General features: G+C 43.8%; 1 protein-coding gene across 3 annotated transcripts in view; it reads right to left on the bottom strand.

Annotated features, from left to right (window-relative positions):
• The window catches only part of LOC111864762 (bone morphogenetic protein receptor type-2), a 45,213-nt gene that overhangs the window by 15,645 nt on the left and 7,850 nt on the right, over window positions 1-21,718 (bottom strand). For all 3 annotated transcript variants that reach the window (XM_033751572.1, XM_023852265.2, XM_023852266.2), the window contains one exon: window positions 19,411-19,510. In XM_033751572.1, the coding sequence (XP_033607463.1) occupies window positions 19,411-19,510 (100 nt within the window). The remainder of the gene's footprint in view (window positions 1-19,410; window positions 19,511-21,718) is intronic.

Raw genomic sequence — 21,718 nt, 5'->3', positions numbered from 1 at the left:
GGGTTCAAATACCCGGCGGAGGTCGTCGAATTTTTAAGGGCGGAAAAATTCAGGGAACAAGTCCTCCGGGAGGGACTTTAAGCTGTGTGTCCCGTGTCGTAAAGAACTTTACGGCATGTAAAAGAACCTCATATCCCCAAAGGGTATCACTGAGCCAAATTCCAGGACGTTTCCCGCCCAACAATAGTCTCTAAGGCCTCTGATAGATGGGGGAAGCATTATAGACACCGCTAAGCAAGTGGCCGAACTCGCTTGCTCGGCGGGACTGATGGTACGCACCATTTATCGGTAGGGTATAGAGACTGGTAGAATATCATAGAGGGAAGCACAATAGATCAAACTGGTCGCGGTGCATGGGGAAACCCACCCTCTCTAAATAACTAACTAACTAAGGCCTCTACCTAAACACACGACAACACAAACACACAATAAATACACACACCAAACATCCATGCCTTCAGTGGGATTCGAACCCACGATCCCGGCTTCCGGAACGTCGGCCACGTAACGAGCTACAAACTGTTGCAAAGCGGATGATGATGCTTTCCAGTCACCGCCCCGAGAAACTCATATCCAGCTTAATAAATATTAACTGATAATAAATTAAATTTTGATTTTATAAACGGGGCACAGAGGGGGGAAGAGATGTTCGCTGGGCCGAAGGGGGCACCAATACATGAATTTCTGAAACCACTGCTCTATGATTAACGGTAAAAATACTCTCCATTGGATAAAACGTGAATTTATAAGCAAATCTCGGGCTTTGGAAAAATAAATTCTTGCCGGGGACACCTATGTTACGAGTACCAGGGAGAACAGACACAACCTTCACACTGCATGCAGCTTTGCGCTGTCGAGAGGTGAACGAGATTTCGGTTTCATGACATCGATCGGCGGGTGTCGGTCGGTGTACTGTGCACCAACGGTGGTATTCCCGTCGAAAATCCAACGTGAACTGTTGACAGTTCCCATCTCTAGCTACCCAGTTTAGCTACTGACAGCGTCTTTAAATTGCCCACAAAAGTTTCATTGTCATCGACTGATAAACATGACGACGTAGAGATATTGGGTTTTCGGACTTTATCCATCGTCCTGGTTTTAAGATAACTAAGAAAAACACGACGTTTCGGAAACTGGATCTGTTTCCGTCCTCCGACGAGGGAAAACATCTATTCTGTTGGGTCCCTTAGAATGAGCTAGCCTCAATCACTGGACGACGTAGTTCACAACAGTTGCCAGAGACATCTGGAGGGGATATACTCCAACTTCCTATGTAAACAACAGGATCTCTTCTCCTCAAACCCTCACACGATGCTCTGAAGTGACCAGTCGGGGTCAACAGACACTCGCTGGCCGCGTGTACATTTCCCCCCTCTCCCGGTGAAGGCGCCACGCTTTCGGGTCGAAGCCAAACATTTGCCTTTACCATTCACCATTACCCTCACGCGAAGGCAAGTCACAGGGTCATCACTCTCGTCACAATCTGGACTCGAGGGGGTCAGCATGTGGTCACTCAGCGAAAATACCATTGTAACTTGCCAACGAAGGTCATCAGCGGGGTCACCACTGACAGCCACGAGCCAATTACGTACCCAGCCAATCGGTAAAACGTTTGGCCACATATGGAAAACAACTGGGGGATGTGAATAGCTCAGGCGACATAGTGACCATCGAGGGACTGGATTCCGGTTCCCGGCTGGGGAAAACGAGATCTTTTTCTCTTCTTCACACTGTCCATACCGCCCCTGGGGCCTACCCACCTTCTAACTAATGAGTACCCTTTCCTTGGGGGTAAAACGGCCACGGGGTGAAGATGACCGATCACCCTCATTTAGTACTGGGATTTTAAGAATGCGTGTGTCTTCCTAGCGTGGTGAATAATTAAGGACAGGGACACAGCTTAACCCTTTACCTTACAAAGAACCACTGCATCATCACGCCTTGCTATTCCGTACAAATTGTTAAGACTTCAGAGCACGTGATTTATCTATATAATGTCCCCTCAGCCTCGTGGGGATAATTGAGGAGCTTCAAGGAAATAGCGGCTCCGGTCTAGAAAACCGCAATTAACGGCCGTGGGGATTCATTGCGTTGACCACGCGACACCATCTATCCGCTAAAGCAGGGGTCTCCAAACTTCTCGAACCGCGGGCCACATTAGGTAATTCAGCACTTTCAACGGGCCGGATTACATGAGAAATTAATAACTCTAGGTATATGAGTTTTATTGATAGCACAGAATTTCATAAACTAAATACAAAGTACGTGAGAATAAATTATCGTATATTAATGACAACAGACAGTAGCAGCNGAGTTCAGAAATTTATAAAATTCGATCAAATTTCCTTCCCTGTATTTGTCTTTAACATGATAATTTTCCTGAAGTTAAATAATTTCCATTTGAATTTGACATCTGCAGCATCACAGTCAAACGGATTTTGATACAATCTAATTTCCTGAGCACTAGAATCCAAATCAGCAAATCGCTTCCGAAATTATTCTTTCAAATCTAAAACATTTACTTAATGCTCCACAAATAAGAGAGCTGATTGTAAATACGCAGTCAATAAAGAAAATCTAAAATGACTAAATTTGCAAACGAGAAAGAAAATTCTGCTTCACCCTTTTTATGCAACTCTGCACAGTATAGCATATGAACAAGTTACAATTTTTCACTTGCCTTTCCAGAAGTATCAACTTTGCTCTGAATGCCCTGATAAGTGCAAATAAATCACAGACTAAGTTATTTTCACCCTGCAACTTTAAATTAAAATGGTTCATATGGTTTAACGGATCAGCAAAACTGCTAATTTCTAAAGCCACTTAGTATCTGATAAAAGTGGCTCCTGATGGTTTTTTTTTGGGTAAGAAATATATAAATTTTATTGCTGAGCTGAAAGAAGCACGAAATAACCTTTCCGCAGCTAAGCCATCGAACTGAAGTACAATATGTCAGGCCAATAAGCTCGGAATCACATCTACAAGTACTCACTGGAAAATTAGTTCAATTGGAGCATTTCTGCACAATTCTTTCGCGGGCCGGATAAAATCACATCGCGGGCCGCATGTGGCCCGCGGGCCGTACTTTGGATACCCATGCGCTAAAGTATGCACTAACTTCGCCGACAACCGGCGGTCGCTCGGTCGGTATAGTTCGCTTGCGGACTCAAGCCACGGAGTCTGTCAGTATCTCAAAGTTATTATTCAGCGTCGAATGGTAGGACCGTTAATTAACAAACTTGAAAAAATGTGGATGGAAGGTGCCATGGTATAATTGAGATACTTTCCGGGAAGTTGCCATGGGAGACTGAAGAAAACCATGGAAACTCTCAGTCAGTACAGCCGGTGTCCTGTTCATTCCGACCGCAATAGAAAACTCATGAATATTCCGTGTGCAAAAGGCAGAGATTTTAATATCGAAGCATTACTTCCTTATACAGCACAACCCGAGTAGTCTTTATGATGGAGACGAAGTGTTTTCTGTGAGGTGGGAACTAAATTTTTTAACGGCATTAAAACAGAATTTTTATTTTAAAAGGGCTAACAATTGGGTCGGGTAACGCAGGTGTTCCTGTAAGGGCCTCTAATGGAACATATGCTCTAACGTACACACAAACACGCCGCCGTCTGACATCTCTCACACCTCTGTCTTGTACTGATAACACACGAGTCTCGTGAGTCACGTAATGATAACCCGCCCGCCATGTGACACATGCATCCCCTGATACTGTCTGGTGTTTGCTGTATGTCTAGACGGCCTTTGTCACCAGACCTGTGCTAATCAGGGAACTCCCTTCCATTACGCGTCCTGTTCATTCACCTCGCCAAGGGGCAGACGTCATTTTAAATAAGGAGACTGATAGCGGTTCATCGTTAATTTCGCAAGCGTTCAAATGTACTAGTTCGGGCAAGATAAGTTTCGAGACTTATTCTTTAAAATTCGCGCCTTGCGATCTGGCAACGCTGTTACTTGGAATGTTAGGTGACGCAACGTGACCGAACTCATATGGAAACTCTGGATAAGCTGCGGTCAGAATTCAGTTAAGTTGACTGCATGTTGTCAACTTTGTCCAGATGTGAAGATGCAATGTACGAAGGAACAGACCAGAATTCAGTTAGATGACTGCACGTTGTCAACTTTGTCCAGATGTGAAGATGCAATGTACGAAGGAACAGACCAGAAGTCTGTTAGATGACTGCACGTTGTCAACTTTGTCCAGACGTGAAGATGGAATGTACGAAGGAACAGAGCGTGCATGTGGAATTCTGTGTTAAACTGCAGAAATCGACAAGCTGGGGCCACACGAGCGCACAAAATGCGTCCGTTGTAACGAACGTACTTTATGACGGACGTTGCTGAGGACACCACACAGTTGCAGAATGCGGTGCGTAGTTTTTTGTCTGCAATGGAGCCAGAAGAAAGCGTAGCATTCGCCTCTCTTGTTTATTTCTACAACAGACGTCACGACGTTCGTTACAACGGACGCATTTTGTGCACTCGTGTGGCCCAAGTTTAGAACGTTACAGTTTATGGACGAATCTACTATGAGTAGGTGTAATGTGGCACAAAATTTCAGAGAAGGCAGAGAAGATGTGAACAACGATGAAAGTCAAGGTGTCCCGGTGGAACTTGCGCGATCTGACCGCCGTTAACTTGCAGGACGATGGCTGAACCGTTTGATATCATAAAAGTGACTGTCAAGAACATTTCTGTACAGGATTCTGGCATCAGAAAGTTCGCAGCGACGCTCGTGTCGCGAAACTTGACGGAGGAACAAAAGGACAGAAGTCCTCACTTTGTGCATCGACTTCGCGGAAGAACTTCAAGATTATAATTTTTTTTGGATCGCGCTATCACTGGTGATGAAACATGGTGTTATCAATATGTTCCCGAGGCCAAACGCCACTCCACGGAGTGCAGATTAAAGAATTCCCCAAGGCCAAACAAGCCACGGACGTCGAAGTCTCAAGATCGAAACAATGTTGATCTGCTTTTTCGAGTGTCGTCCATTTTCAGTTTGCACCCGAAGGGACCACTGTTAATCAGACATTTCTACGTGGAGGTGCTCAAAAGGCATACTGATGCCGTGAGGCACAAGCGAGGAGAGTTTTGGAGAGATCGCTCACTGATTGTCCACCACGACAAGGCGCCGGCACATCCTTCGCTTCGAGTGTCGCAGTTTATAGCAGGAAAAGGCATCTCTGCCATGGACCATCCGCTGTACTCTCCTGACTTGGCTCCAGCTGACACCTGGCTGTTTCCAGAACTAAAGAGTGTGCTGAAAGCAAAACGTTTCTCGGGCTTTGAGGATATTAAATCATCTGTGGGGGACTGACATTCCTGTTCAGGATTTTAAAAACTGTTTTTAATACTGACCGAAGCGCTGGGAACATTGTAAAGAATTGGAGGGAGATGAAAAGTAAAGGTAAAGCTATCCCTCTAAGAGGCCGTGGAGGATAGGGCTGTGAGACGTCGAGGCTCCCATATGTTCTCTAGACAATCGGCTCACAGATGGTGGTAAGTTTGAAGAAAGCAGTCTTCTGGGATTTGGCACCGTGTATATGTGGTGTTAACCGACGTTTCGGAGGAACGTATCGCCTCCATCTTCAGGGTGGAAGAAAAAATATATAAGAAATCTGCAAGCAAAGAGACCGTGAGAACCGGTAAAAGCAGTCTGCTTTCACCGGTTCTCACGGTCTCTTCGCTTGCAGATTTCTTATATTTTTTCTTCCACCCTGAAGATGGAGGCGATACGTTCCTCCGAAACGTCGGTTAACACCACATATACACGGTGCCAAATCCCAGAAGACTGCTTTCTTCATAGTCACCGCCGTGAAAGCCTCAAATCTTATACGGTGGTAAGTTTGTCAGCCTTACGCGTCGGCCGCCCTTTACCCATCAACAAGATTCCTGGTACTCATTTCTGTTAGAGGCTGAGTCGGCCCCAGGGCCACAGTGCAGTTGGAAGGATTAGGTACATTGTAAAAATCCACATCATGGGGACTCGAAAGAGATTACTTTGAAAATTTCTAGGTTGTTAATATCTCCCGCCCTTAAATTAAAAAACTTGTCTCGAAACTTATTTGCCGACCTCGTATCTGGGCTGGTTGTTCAGCACGGATAACTTCAGACAAAACACGTATAAACAATCCCATCTTCTCCGATATAACGCCATGTAGTCCGCTGAAAGTCAACAGACGTTTCGGAGGCTGTTTGCTACGTGATTCATGCCGATTTCTTGCTTGACCACGACACCTCTCGAATAGAAGTCAGAATCTCTATCGGCTGGGTCAACTTGCTCCACAAGAATATATGGAGCAATTACGTCCACTCCACATGTCCTAATTGCGCTCTGCTTAACTAGACAAAAGGTCAGATTTACTGTTTTAAAATTAATTTAACAGCGGCTGTGAACTCAACGGGATGTCACATTTCATGCATAAATGTTCATACTATTAACTTCCCCTGCTTCCTTTTCTCTCATATTTATTTCCAGTCCTACATCTTACTAACTCTCACATTTCACCTGCAAACCGGTCAGAAGGATTTAATTTTCGACATTCAACAACCAACAATAATTAACCGTTTCCAAGGTAACGCAGTCAAGGTCAGTCGCATATGAGAAAATTGTATTAATATACCATCGTCGCAGACTTTTAGATTTTATTTATGTGCAATGCCTTTGCACCGATCTTATATACAGGGTGTTCATAAAATGGCTGGGTCTCATGCACACGTCTTCAGGAGGTCGAAACGATGGAAGAGAGTGAGAGAAATAGAAGTTCCTACGAATGTAGATCTGTAAATGACTTCCAGCATGAGCTGTAGGCAAATCCGTTTGTTGATAGGTTTACAAAAGCAATGACAGTAATTGTTACAGCATCACTTACAGGTGAGATGCCTGTCTCTGCATGACGTATAATTTGCTACAGAGGACTTCTTCGAACATGTTAACAACATAGCTTAGTTCTGCAGATATTCATCGGTGTTCGTTCGGCTGTATACGGTGCCATAGATACGTTTGCAGTTGTTTTTGTGAACCACACAAAGGAACCAAAAAAAAAAACTCCGTGGCCTGTACTCCGCAAACGAAGTATACCGAGCGACCGCAGCTTTTCGGCAAAGTTAGTGCCAACTTTACCGGGCAGCGGGTGTCCCGTGGTCGGTGCAACGGATCCCCGCGGCGGTTACTCTCGGTTTTCTAGACCGGAGTCGCTATTTCCTTGAAAGAGCTCCTCAATTAGCCTCACGAGGCTGAGTGGACCCCGTTCCAGATCCACTACTTCTCAGAAAATCTGGTAACGCCGAGAATCGAACCCGGAACCTCTGACCGCTAGACCACAGAGGCGGTGTACACAATGGAACACTACACGTATCCTGAATTGACAGACATGCATGTGACCTGTCGTGGAGAAGGACGAAATGCTCGTACAGTTGAGTGACGCATGCGTATCAGCTGTAGTTATATATTATCACTACTTTTCTAAGTTATGTATGAATGAACACATTCATTCCATGACCTACATTCATAGGAACTGTTTTAATCGTCTCGACCCCTAACACGTGGTATACGTTTGCCTTATTTTTTATAATCGGTCTTCTTCAGTTCTCGACAACAAATGCCGGGACAGTGCCTTAAATCAGACCAGGACCAGCATCTTCCCCATCCAGGGCAATTCATTATTCACTATCATTAAGTCATTCGACGACACACAGTCTGAGCTATACACCGCACCGTTAAGTGAACTGAAAATAAACAATCAGTACAAACTCCATACATATACGACCAAAATCTCGTGAGAAATTACTAGCATTCATAAAAAAAAATCGGTGGCTTTATTCCACAAGCGAACTATACCGACCGAGCGACCGCCGCTTATCGGCGAAGTTAGTGCCAACTATATAGCTCTACAGCCCTTAGGACCTTGACAGCTTTTTGAGTTTCTTAATCCTAAACATAGACGGTAGGAGTCTTTGGATGGGGGATCGGCGCGTCACAAGGCCGCCACCTACACAGAACAACAACCCAAACACAGGATAAACGCACAAAGACGTCCATGCCGCGAGTAGGATTCGAACTTACGACCCCAATGGAGCGGTCGAAAACTGTTCATGTCTCAGACCGCGCGGCCACTGTGCTCGGCGAAGAATCGTTACACCGTTCCTTAATTCTGCTCCAGTTTCGTGGTCTATATACTGAGCACGTTACGTCATCCGTACTTTCACTCTTGCTTGCTTTACGAGCTGCACGCTCAATAATCGTTACGTCACATGCACTTCTGCCCCGGCTGTACCAAAATGTGCGTTCAAGCTGCAGGCGAACGCTTCTGAGCAGTTTCATTATTAAACATAATACATATTATACTCGGGATTCTGGAGATTCTGGCTTATGTTCACCGTCTAGTGTTATAAGAGAACAAAACGTTTTGGAAACAGGACGTGTCTGTCCTCAGACGAAGCGTGGCTAGACACCTACTCGGCTGGGTCGTCAGAACGAGCCAATGTCAATTACTGGGCAACAGTTAACTGTATCTCTATACGCACCTAAGATCAGGCTTTGTCACCAGGAGATAAATTTGCAATGGAAATTGTGGATAGCCGCCTCTGTGGTCTAGTGGTCATGAGTTCCTGCCTATAGACCCTGAGGTCCCAGGTTCGATTTCCGGCGCTACCAAATTTTCTGAGAAGTAGTGGGTCTAGAACGGGCTCCACTCAGCCTCGTGAGGATAACTGACCAGCTATGTCAAAGAAATAGCGGCTCCGGTCTAGAAAACCGAAATTAACGGCTGTGGGGATCCGTTAGAGCTGACCACTTCACACCATCTATCCGCAAAAGTTGGCACTAACTTCGCCGACAAGCGGCGGTCGCTCGGACGGTATAGTTCGATTGCGAACTACAGGCCACAGAGAAAGAATTGTGGATATACGATTAAAGACCTAAAAATAAGGAAGTGGAAGATAAATCCATCAGAACTATCCAAAATCCTGAAACACCGACGAAGAACAATACTGTAATCACTAATCCTGAGTGTAACACTTTAGAACTAACACTTACTTTAATTTTACCTTAATATTAGTGTGCAGAGTTTCACCAAAACATTCATCTCTGGTATGTCTTTAGCCTACTTAAAACATCCATACCTCCCTGATCTTCCCGAATTCATTCCATGTTTTATTTCACTCAAAATCGCTCACTTAATTTACCCACGAATATGGCAGACACTTCCTGAATAAAACAAACTCCGCGGCTTTAGTCCGCAAGCCAACTATACCGACTGGGAGACCGCCGCTTATCGGCGAAGCTAGTGTCAACTTTAGCTGATAGAGGGTGTGGCGTGGTCAGCGCAACGGATCCTCACGGCCGTTAATTTCGGTTTTATAGGCCGGAGCCGCTACCTCTTTCATTCAAGTAGCTCCTCAATTATCCTCACGAGGCTGAGTGGACCCCGTTCCAGACCCACTACTTCACAGAAAATGTGGTAGCGCCGAGAATTGAACCTGGGACCTCTGGAATCTGTAGCCAGGAACTCTGACCACTAGACAACACAGGAGATCCACCTCCTGAATCACCCTGTATAAATTTTGAATCAATTAGTGTCACTTGGGGCTACATTCATTTGTTCCACGTTCAGACCACACTCCGCAGACAAGGTGACCCGCTCATGTCAAAGCCGACTAACACGGTTCTGTGATTTCAGCAGAAGGCAATTAGTACGGAAGAGTTAACACAACTGTCACCCAGATATGGTCACCTGAGCATTGGAGTGTATTGCGGCCGTCAACGCCAATTTTCGGGGAACTGGGTTTCAGCCTTTGGAATCAACTGCAGTTTCAAATGTGGCTTAGAACAGAATACTGAAATCTCACACTTGCAAGTAAGATAGACCTATGGAAAACCGCGGAGATAATGCAGCACAATAAGGAGATTCAGAGAAATGTACTCAGTATCTTACTTCCGCCCAAGGAAAGAGATATAACACTCTAATACTCAGGTGGCGATATGTTATGACGTAAATTTACCATCCCGTGCACAAATGTGAGTATACTTTCTGCTCTGATAATTACGTGGGGCAGACCAACACTTCACAGCAATCTCCGCTATAAATGGTTCAAAGAACCGGTAGGGGCTTCATTTCGAGAGAACAATTAAAGTACCACTTCACTTACCACACGAATGTTTATTCTTATCTCTCTGAGTGTTCAGTAAAATTAACACTCAGCGTAAGAAGTGCCGGCTTCAGTACCTCCAGTGCTAAGCTGCCACTCCATGTTAACATAGCCGCCTCTCCTTCACATGTAAATTGTGTACACAAGTACTATTTCAAAATAAAATATCGGGAAATTTCCCCTCTAAATGTCCTGACTTCACAGTACGGGTAAAATAACAGTAGTTCTCACCCACTGTTAGATATCGCGATGTTTGTAAACAGCGAAAATTTTGAAGTATGGCATTCCTAGCCTTCAATGAAACATTTATGTCACAACTTTCGTTAAGTGACTGACTATGCAGTATAGGTAAAATACGGACAGATGTCGCATTCTGTCAGGTATAGAGATGTTTGTAAACGTCGAAAATTTCGACACATGGCATTTCTAGTCTTAAATGAAGAATAACGAAGGATCTGTTGAAAATAAAAAGAGACAAATAAGATGGATGATAGGGCTATTTACAGGACACCTTTTCAAACTGGACTGACAGATGATTTGGCTTGTTTAAGGTGCCTAGAAGAGGTTGAATCAGCCACACATATACTGTGATTGTGAGGTCATAGCTTACTTAAGATTTCGTCACCTGGGCCAGTGGAATCAAGTGACTATCATCACGCCCCCATAAATGGGGTCCTACATTTCATCCGAAGTGTAGGATTAATAAAGGGTTTATCAAAAGGGAAGCACAACAGATCAGTGATGGTCGCGGTGCAAGGGACAAACTGCTATGGTCCACCGTTACACATACCTACATTCATACATACATACATATATACAGAGACTTAAACGGAACATTTATGTCAGAACTTCCGAAAGTGTATACGTTCTGTACACCGAACCGCTTTAAGAAAAGGCTAAACGTGCGATTTAAAATTTTAAAGAGCGCATCAAGAAGAAACGTTCTATTTTTACACACCGGTCTCGTTTATTTATTGGTAGTTTATTTAACGACGCTTTCAGGGTCGGTGTGACGGCAGAGGCAAAGCTTACGGCAGCCTGGACCGTTACGATTTTAGTAGCGTCACATTTTAAGACCTCCTTTTCCTAAATGAAAATTAACTTCTGTTGATCTTTTGCTCACACTGTGACCACGGACTGTCAGTAAATTTCGTGTTATTAACCGCGACGAAGTTTTAAGAATGGTGACTGTCCGAACAGACCGCCTCTGTGGTCTAGTGGTCAGAGTTCCTAGCTACAGATGCAGAGATCCCGGGTTCGATTCCCGGCGCTATCCTTCTTTCTGAGAAGTGGTGGGTCTGGAATTGGGTCCACTCAGCCTCGTCAGGATAACTGAGGAGCTACCTGAATGGAAAAGTAAAGGCTCCCGTCTAGAAAACTGAAATTAACGGCTGTGGGGATTCGTTGCAGTGATCACGCGACACACTCTATCAGCTAAAGTTGGCACTAACTTAGCCGACAAGCGGCGGTCGCTCGGTCGGTATAGTTCGCTTGCGGACTAAAGTAACAGAGTTTGGGTTGGCGGGTGGATGACATTGACGCTTCATATTCCCAACTTCGACAGTGCCCATAATCAATTTTTGTAAGAACTGATTCTACGAGAGGCAGCGTTCTGCTCACATGCATGCTCATAGTGATTACAGCGACAAAGTGTTTTGAGATATTTGGCTCAGGGCTGTGGCATGTGAAAGGAAATAAAAGAGCAAGACACACGAGGGGATACCTCGAACACTGGCCCTGCCAACATCCCTGCGCTTTCTCTGTGACCTCTGTACAACTGTAAATGGGCGTTCCTTTTTTTTCTGCCCGAGGTAAAAGAAGAGGGATGAAGTGACAGGAGGTTGTAGAAAACTGCACAATGAGGAGCTTCATAACTTGTACTCTTCTCCAAGTATAATTAGAATNAATGAATCTTCGGGTTCCATAAAACACTGGGAAATTCTTGAGTAGCTGCAGAATTGACGGCTCCTCCAGAAGGGCTCAGCTCCGTGAGTTAGTTAGTAAGTAAGTAAGTAAGTAAGAGGTAAAAGAAAAACACACGCAACCTACATGGGCACACCAACATACTATGCACACATGCGGACATACGCGTGCTCCCGATTGCAACACGCCTTTAATTCTCGATAAGAAGGGCTTAAGCCAAGTTCCGTTTCTTTCGACTTATGCCAAAGTATATAAACATTTGTTTCCCCAGGTCTTCTAGCCACCCACAATCTACCTAATGATTTTTCTCTCCAGGCCTTCTAATGAAGTGTCAAAAGATAAATAGTGATTAGGATACGTGGGCGAGCGGAAAACAAGACGCAGGTCCGTGGCGGTCCATGCAAAACTAGTTGATGAACACTTATTATAGTGGGCCGATATAGTTGGTACAGTCCTTGCATGATTTTATTTATTTCCGGTTTACTTCACGACGCTACCAGTATATAGCGTCGAATGGCAGAGTGAATTGGCACTAACTTCTCCGACAAGTGGCAGTCGCTCGGACGGTATAGATCGCTTGCGGACTATAGGCCATGGAGTTTGTTTTATGGCAGAGTGAATAATAAATCTGAGATGTGGAAGCAAGCCGTCGCGGGAAAATTCACGATACTATCACGGTATTTGGAGGGACTGTAAAAAACCACCGAAATACCTCAGGATAATTCATTCCGAGGGCGAGATTCAAACCGGGCACCTCTCCAATATTGGGACGGTTACCGCTTGAACCAATCTGCTAAGTCGTATCGTCAAAATCCGTACGTGGTCTCGGAAACCGTGGACAGGTGAACGGCGCGAGACCTCCAGACGAAACAATCACTGCATGCACTTACCGTACTGAACCAACTTCACCGAACAACGGCCTCCAACAGGCAGAGACCGTCTGACTGTGAAATCATAAAAAGACAGTTAAGAGCAAACCTGCCGTGCAGCGCCAGACAAGCAAGTATCCCGCATACAAAGGCGTCCTTGTTAATAACGGCAACACTCGGAAAATGGCATACGTGCGTCAGTGCGTTACACATTCCAAGACGGACAGAGATAGACACTGCCATTTCATTACATACACGCCTGTCAGAAAACTGCTCAAAACAAAATTTCCGGATATTAACGGTCTCCGTACTTTACACGATACACGGCCGTGCCATAGCTCAAGCGGTTAGTCGCTGGCTTCCCACCTCGGCGGCCCGGGTTCGATCCCGTGTCTGGTCAAATGGGATTTGTGCTGGACAAAGTGGCGCTGGGGCGGATTTTCTCCGAGTACTTCGGTTTCCCTTGCCAATCTTCATTCCACCAAATTTTCCATTATCACAATCATCCGGGGCAGGTACAATAGGCCAATCAGTGGCGGCAGGGCCGAGTGGACCCAGCTGGACTCCNCCCCCCCCCACTAAGCGACTTTTTTTTTACGTGATACACCACCTTCTAGGTTGAGCCACTTGGAGAAAATTACCAAAGCTTCATTTGAGTTCCATGTGCTTTTTTATATGTTGTTTTGTGGAGTCATCAGCATCTCATATTACACAGTGTAAAATTACAATGACTGGTTAGGATCTGGAAGGAAGCAGTTGTGTTCTAAACCCAGCATTTCGTTACAAGGCCTTAAGGAAACCCACCAAAAACCCTCTGTCTAGATACGTGTCCCAGCTAGCAATAGAACAGTGGCCCTCCTGAATATAAGTGTGGACATTACCGCTTGACCAACATACTCAACACCTTTCATGTGATTGGGGGGGCACGGGAGCTTACTGGACACACTGCTGCGCCAAATTACACTATCCTCCAGCCTTCTAATTTTACTGTAATGCAACTGTTGTTTCACGGATGGAAAACACAAACACATCACCTCTCCACAAATTCATTTCGTTGCACAATATGTTAACAACAAGTGGCATCACAGTGCATGGCACTTTTCCAGCAAGAACATATTTCAGGGAACACAGCTGAGACAGTGAAGTGCATGGCTACTATCCCACAGCCTCAAGTTCAAGCCAACATGACTTCATGTGAAAACCGGGATGAATGACGTGGCTCAGGAGCAGGGTTTTATCTGAGCTTCTTCCATTTACCCTTCTATTAATTACTCCAGCATCACCTAAACGCTCACTTTCAAAGAGGAAGTGGGTTATAATAAATGTTCTGAAGGTCTTGGCTTCAGTCATTTCTATGTTCACTCCCCATGTAATCCTCTTCTCGAATTTAGGGGCACGCCGTAGCGTAATTGGTTGAGGCACTATGCTACAAGCTGGAAGGTCGCGGGTTCAAGTCACTGGTTATTTTTTCAATTGACCTAATGCTTCCAGCCGCACCATGGACCTGAGGTCGACTCAGCCTCTAACAGAAATGAGTACCAGGAATTAAGTAAATAATTTTCCTGGGGAGTAAAGCACGGCCGACGCATAAGGCTGAGACAACCTTACTGCCATCTTTCAGCCGATTGTCTAGATAATGTGGGACCCTCAACGTCTCACAACCCTATGGGCCTTCACGGTCTGTTACAGGGATAGCTTTACTTTTTTACTTTTACAGAGAGATATTTTACATGAGTGACAAAACGGATATTACATCCACTCAATGTAAGATGAGTCTCAGGAGGTATAAGTCTATGAGAAAAATAGATGGCCTGGAGTCTTATCTTCATTGATTTTTTGTTCCAGTGCTCACACCCTGAAGAAAGCAACTGCAAGGTCTGTTGAAACGCTGGAATACCCTCCACATTCGATGCAAGCGTAGTCCCAAAAGCTGAAGCTTTACTCTTACAACTTCAAATTGTGTGCTTTTGACAGGTGAGTTGGTCTTTAAGTCACTCTTCTTCTGAGCTACTTGATACTCCCACAAATGCCAATACCAGCACCACAGTTCTTGTCCCACCACATGTTTATCAACACTCAACCTTTTTTTTTTCCTTTTGAGAAAGGAAATCAGTAATGTCTTCAATAAAAACATGTACAGCGATGTATGATGCAACCAACATTCCAGGAAGTGTGCCATAACTTCAAGTCAGTGCCCACATGGGCCCCTTTCATTGGGCACATCTTCCTTGCAGACTGAAAACATGACCATAAATTTAACAAACTGTGTGACTGCCCAACTCATACTATTGCTTTATCTTACAAGCTACCATCACAACTCATTATGACCAACAAACTCCACTGGAGTGCAGTCCTATTTGGAAAGCTAACGGTCGCTTAGCTACCCAAGAAACTCCCAGTATTTTATGGAACCTGAAGATGTTAACAACAGCCCCACCCTGTCCCTACCCTAAGCCAGAATAATCCAGTCCATACCCTCCCATTCCATGAAGACCCATTTTAATATTATCTTCCAATCTACACTTAAGTCTTACAGGTAGTCTCTTTCCTTCATGGTTTCCTACCAAAATTCTGCATGCATTTCTCTTCTCTCTCACGTGTGCTACATGTTCCACCATACCAACTGTACAAATATCTGGTGAAGCTCAGTAGAACAGGGAAAAAGTATGTTTCTCACTAATCCTATGAAGGCTAACACTCATTTAAATGGTATTTATAAGTTCAGTTTGTACCTCACAGAAAACAAGCTGCATATCCACTACAAAGACGCAGGAATATTGCAGCGGTGACACCTAAGGCAGGAACCTAACAGCTTCACAACTTCCCTACACCTACAGTAAACTATAAAGTGTTTCTGTAGTCACGCAAGAATTCACAATATGTTTTGACTGCATCAAGTACATTTCCTAAGAGCACCTACATTAAATCTTACTGACTCCGCGCACTGTGTCTGGACACAACTACATTCTACATAATTCTCGAGAACTTGAAAACGCTGTAACCCCCTGCAGGGGGGGGGGGTTATGACCCACGATTCTGGGTAATAAACACAGTTTATTTTAAGAATCACATGAAACCAACATATTGAGTTCCTTTTATGTTAAAGCAGGAGGTTCAGACAGTAACCACTGTGCTTTAAAGAGTTATGAAATATTCTTCTCTCTACACTTAATACATTTTTTCCTTACAGTTGCAGATATTCCCCCCCTTTACATATTTTCAGAGCATATGAAATACCACAGCCTGGGTTCCAAAAGAAACTGTGTATAAAAATAGTACACCTACATCACACATCAAATTAATCCCTGATGATGGTGGCATACAATCTCAGGAACTCTAGATACAAACTGTTTTCACAAGACTGGAATCATCTGGCTCATTCAAATAAGAGGGTGACACTTTGAAACAATTTTTATAGAATGTTTCATTATGAAACAACACTGTTATTTCTGGCATGCTTTCAGTCACACTTTAATACTGATATGGCTCCTTAAGATATCCAAATTAGACCCATGTTAACAGGATTTTCCTTTACTCAGGATCACTTGATCGTGTACTCTGAAGCTTGGAAGACTATTTACAAATCACCCTGTAGAATATGCATATTCAGATAATATCCTCCCATAACTAAAGCTGTTTATACTCGAGAAACACTCCCTGGCCTGCAGTTTACAAATGAACTATACTGACAGAGGGGCCGCTGTTTGTCGGCAAAGTTAGTGCCAACTTTAGTGGATAGAGGGTGTCACGTGGTCAGCACAATGCATTCCCATGGCCGTTAATTTCGGTTTTCTATTTCCTTGAAATAGATCCTCAATTAACCTCACGAGGCTGAGTGGATCCCGTTCGAGACCCACTACTACTCAGAAAATCTGGTAGCGCCGGGAATCAAACCCGGGACCTCTAGATCTGTAGCCAGGAACTCTGACCACTAGACCACAGAAACGCCATATTCAAATTGAAAACCAACATTAGCGCAAATAATGAAAGAGACAGTTATCAGTACCCTGTTGTTTCCTTTTCTAGTTTACCTTAATGCTAGTATGTAACATTTTGGGCTATCTTGGGTCTGTTTTGGAACCAGTAACCAATAAATGACTTACTAACACTGGAACATGATTTGTTTAAAACTTGAAGACTTCCTGTATAACATTCATAGGGATACTACTCACAAATTATTACTCAAAATCCACCCCAAAAAAACAGTGTCCACTGATAACACTACTTAATGTGAGTGCCCTGCACAAAGAGGCAAGTGGAGACATCCCAGAGCACAGGAACTACAAAGACTTTTATTCTCCAGGGTTCATGTCAACTCCAGTACAGAGCTTGCTCCTTGTTCAGACACAAAAACTTTCATGACCAGACACACAGTCACGCTTGGATGCACAAGTGACCCAAGTCACCAGAAGAATTCTAATAAACTTATTTCAAATCTCTTACTTTCTTGGTGCGGCTATGTGGGTGCTGCTTGTAGTATCTAGATTACACAGCATGTGATAGCAGGATGACTAACTAGTGACTAATGAATGACTAACTAGAGGGGATTTCGAAGGAAGTGGAAGTGGCCTAATCAGTGTACTATCCTGGTATGCACCTGTTGGGAGCGAGCGAAGCCACTAAAACTCTTGTCAGAATGGATTGTTTGCCAGCTGAGATTCGAACCCAGAATCTCCAAATGGATGCTTTAAGTACAGAGTTATGGTATAGAATGGTAGGATTACTGCTGAACAGCAAAGGATTTGGAAGGAAGTCATCATTGCGGTTTCCTGAAGGGACTGAGGAAAATCACAAAAAAAAAAACTCAGTCAAGATAACCAGCAACTCTGCAGAGATTTGAACTTAGTACCTTCCAAATGCAAGTCTTGAATGATACTGCTGCATCAAACCTGTCCATTTTAGTCTCCTGTTACAAGCACTAGAAGAGCGATTTGTGAACTTCCTGTCATTTTTATTTTTGAATAAAGCCTCAAAAAGTTGGAGGTACTGAAATTTAAGTTTCTCACATCAATGAATATTAAGAATATGGTGTTCTGGAATGTGACACCATGTAGTCTGGTAGACTGTTAACCAGTATTTCAGAGGAACCTACTGCCTCCATCTTCAGGGTGCGAGAATGTGTATCCAAAACACGGCAACAGCAGTCTCCTCCCAAATTTTACGTACTTTGCAGAACTTGTCAGTCTATTACGAAATACACCCCATAAGATCACAATAACTCTTTCTTTTGTAATTTATGAACTTTAAACTACTCAGTCAACCTATTTCTTCAAAATTACTTCGCTCGATATCATGTAATGGTTATACTGCAACTGTTAATAGCAGATTCCATACTGCTGTAAAGTTGTCTCTGTGTTTACGAATTAAGCACTATGCTACGAAGGCAGTGTGTGGGGGAGTGGATGTATAGATCCACTTGGCACCTTGGCACTAGTTGGAGGTGAGCTGCCAGCTTCACGACCCAGCCGCTTTACCCGCGGGAAAGAGCCCCCCAGTACCCGTTGTATAGGAGGTTGGTTGTACCCCAGAGCCAGTGTGGGCGACATGGAGGAGAGAAAATTCTTCACCATATGGGACTCGAACTCCTACCCCTCATTCATCCAGCCCGTAGCCAGTTGCTATACTGACTGAGCTATACCGCCATACTGCTGTACCAATTCCATATTTCTTATTACAATCAGATCCGGCATTATAATTTTCATAAACCATACACTCTGCATGTTTCGGTGCAACACCATTGTCACTGCCAGTATAACACACCTATGCAAGCCACTGCATTTACATCAATTTTTCAAATTGCAGACTGACATACAAGCACAATGTCTTCCTACAATTACATCATAATAATTATTGCGCAAGATCAGAGGCTCTCACAGCAGTAACTACTACATTACCATTAGCATCACATCAAATTAGTCCCTTGCTTCCATCTTCAGGGTATGAATGAATGAATTAATGAATGTATAAGGGGTGGGCCTTCTTAGCCCTTGCACCGCAACCTACAGTGATCTACTGTGCTTCCCCTTTTGATTATCCCCTCAGCAATCCTGTGCTTCGAATGAAGCACATGATTTTGTAGCTGGGGGCGTCAAAATAGTCACTTGGTTCCATAAAGTATTGACCCAAGTGACATAATCTTAAATAAGCTAAGGCCTCACATTCACACAGAATATGTCTGGCTGTTTCATTTTCTTGACACCTCTCACAAGTGGGACTATTACTTAGTCCCAGTTTGAAGAGGTGTCCTTTAAGGTGACGGTGTCCTGTAAGTAGTCCCACCACCCAATCTTCAGGATAAGTTACTTTCTAAATACTAAGACAGCACACATTACAGAAAAGTTCATGTTTGACGCTACACTACTTTTTGTACCAAACCCCGGAAGTGCTGTCATGCAGATGTAAGACATAAACCAGCCAACCACAGAGAACAAAGGTCAGTGTTGTACTCACCCTGCCCCAAGATGCTGGTGCCATTAGCTTCCTCTTTCCACAGAGCATAACAGAAGTTGGACGCTTTCTTGCATTTCTCTTGCTGCTCTGGAGCACTACCCTGCACCAAACAGAGAACAGACAATCTCAGACAACACACTTGGTCCAAGATTTTAGTTTCCCATGGTGCTGCCTATGAAGGGTACTTGTGATCTGGGATGTGATGTCATGGAGCATGGCAGACAGGTACCAACGTTTCGAACGAATAAACTGCTTCGAACAGCTTTCCGTTTGGCCAGCTCACTCCTCATCTCGTTAAGTTAAAATTCATCACACAAAAACTAATTTCCTCCATAGTGGTTAAGGCACTATGCTACAAGTCGGAAAGTCGCGGGTTCAAATACCAATGAGGTCACTGGATTTTTTCAATCGACCTAATCCTTCCAGCCACACTATGGCCCTGGAGTTCACTCAGCCTCTAACAGAAATGAGTACCAGGAATTAAAATAAATAATTTTGCTGGGGAGTAAAGCGCGGCCGGCGCGTAAGGCTGACCTTACCGCCATCTTTGAGCCAATTGTCTAGATAATGTGGGACCCTCAATGTCTCACAACCCTATGGGCCTTCATGGCCTTCATGATAGCTTTACTTTTTTTACTTTTTACATGGTGCTGACTATGAAGGGTACTGTCCTCTGGGATTTGAGACCATTTAGTCTGGTACATGGGTACTGACATTTCGGAGGAACATACTGCTTCCAAATGTTCTCCGATTGTCTAGCATACTCTTTGTTTAGTAAAGTGAAAATTACCAAACAAAAACAAATTTTCCCATTAAATTAATGACAACAGTTTTATACACTGTCACCTGATACATTTGAAAATAAAAATAGAAGAACCTAAATACTACACATAAACACACATTCCCTGCTACACTAAAATAAACAGCAATTAATTTTAAAATAGAAGATATTAATTAAAACAATATGACAAGAAGGACTTGAGGTTGTCAGACGGAACTCTTCTCAAACATACGGTAAGATAAACAATCTGTGATAAGACACTGCACATGCTTTCTCATATATGATCAACCTTGATTATATTGCGTTTGAAATGAAATTGACTACTGTTGCTTAATGCCGAACAAGGAACTCCACCTGACCAGCGAACCAAGTTCTGAGATCATTAAGAAGTCATATTTTGGCACCTAGTGCATGAGCTGTTGTTTTCCTGAAGACAACAAACACTAAGCAGTTTTATTTGAATGGACGGTCACCACTGATTACTGAAATTCAGTCAAAATCTTCATAGCCACTTCCCAGAAAACAGCCCATTTAATTTCAGGGGTCCATCTGAAGGGCTCTTAATTTTGGGGCTGGAATGTTCACATTCACCAGGAATTGCCTTTACATACTTACTTACTCATGGAGCTGAGACCTTCTTGAGGAGCTGCCAATTCTGCAGCAACTCAAGAATTCCCCAGCATTTTATGGAACCCGAAGGTTCATCACCGTGTTCACAAGAGCCCTCCACTGGTCCCTATCATGAGCCAGATCTATCCAATCCATACCATCCCATCCTATCTCTCTACGATCCATTCTAATATTGTCCACCCACCTATGTCTTGGTCTTCCCTGTGGTCTCTTTCTTTCTGGCTTTCCCACCAATATCCTATACGCATTCGTCTCCCCATTCGGGCTACATGACCTGCCCACCTCACCCTCCTTGACTTGATCATTCTAATTATACTTGGAGAAGAGTACAAGTTATGAAGCTCCTCATTATGCAGTTTTCTCCAACCTCCTGTCACTTCATCTCTCTTCGGTCCAAATATTCTCCTCAACACCCTGTTCTCAAACATCCTCAGCCCTATGATCAATAAATTCTTGACGAATAACATTTATCCAACTCTTCATGTGCTACCAGTAAAGGAGAGCACACAAAACACATATACAGAGCATACCAAAAACCACTCTTTTGTAATCAGAGGGGCTTAGGGGCTTAAAATATGTAAATACATCAATATCAGTTCTTCTCACCATCACAATATTTTCTCGTGTACATTACACACAGGAGAAAGTAAAGAGGTGCAAAAGTGAAGAGAAATAATGATAACCAAGATTCCAATGTTAGGCTTGGCATGTTTCCTTTGTTGTGAAAATTCATTACTATACTGAAAAAATGGGCACTGTAACATGAAACTTTGCCGGTCACGGTAGCCGAGCGGTCTAAGGCATGTACTGTCTTCGCTCGCCTGGAAACCGGGATCGTGGGTTCGAATCCCACTCAGGGCATGGATGTTTAGTTTGTGTGTGTGTGTGTGTGTGTGT

The sequence above is a fragment of the Cryptotermes secundus genome, unplaced genomic scaffold, assembly GCF_002891405.2.
Source record: "Cryptotermes secundus unplaced genomic scaffold, Csec_1.0 scaffold1024, whole genome shotgun sequence".
In the NCBI taxonomy this organism is placed as follows: Eukaryota; Metazoa; Arthropoda; class Insecta; order Blattodea; family Kalotermitidae; genus Cryptotermes; species Cryptotermes secundus.
This window is presented reverse-complemented; position numbering and strand designations above follow the sequence as displayed.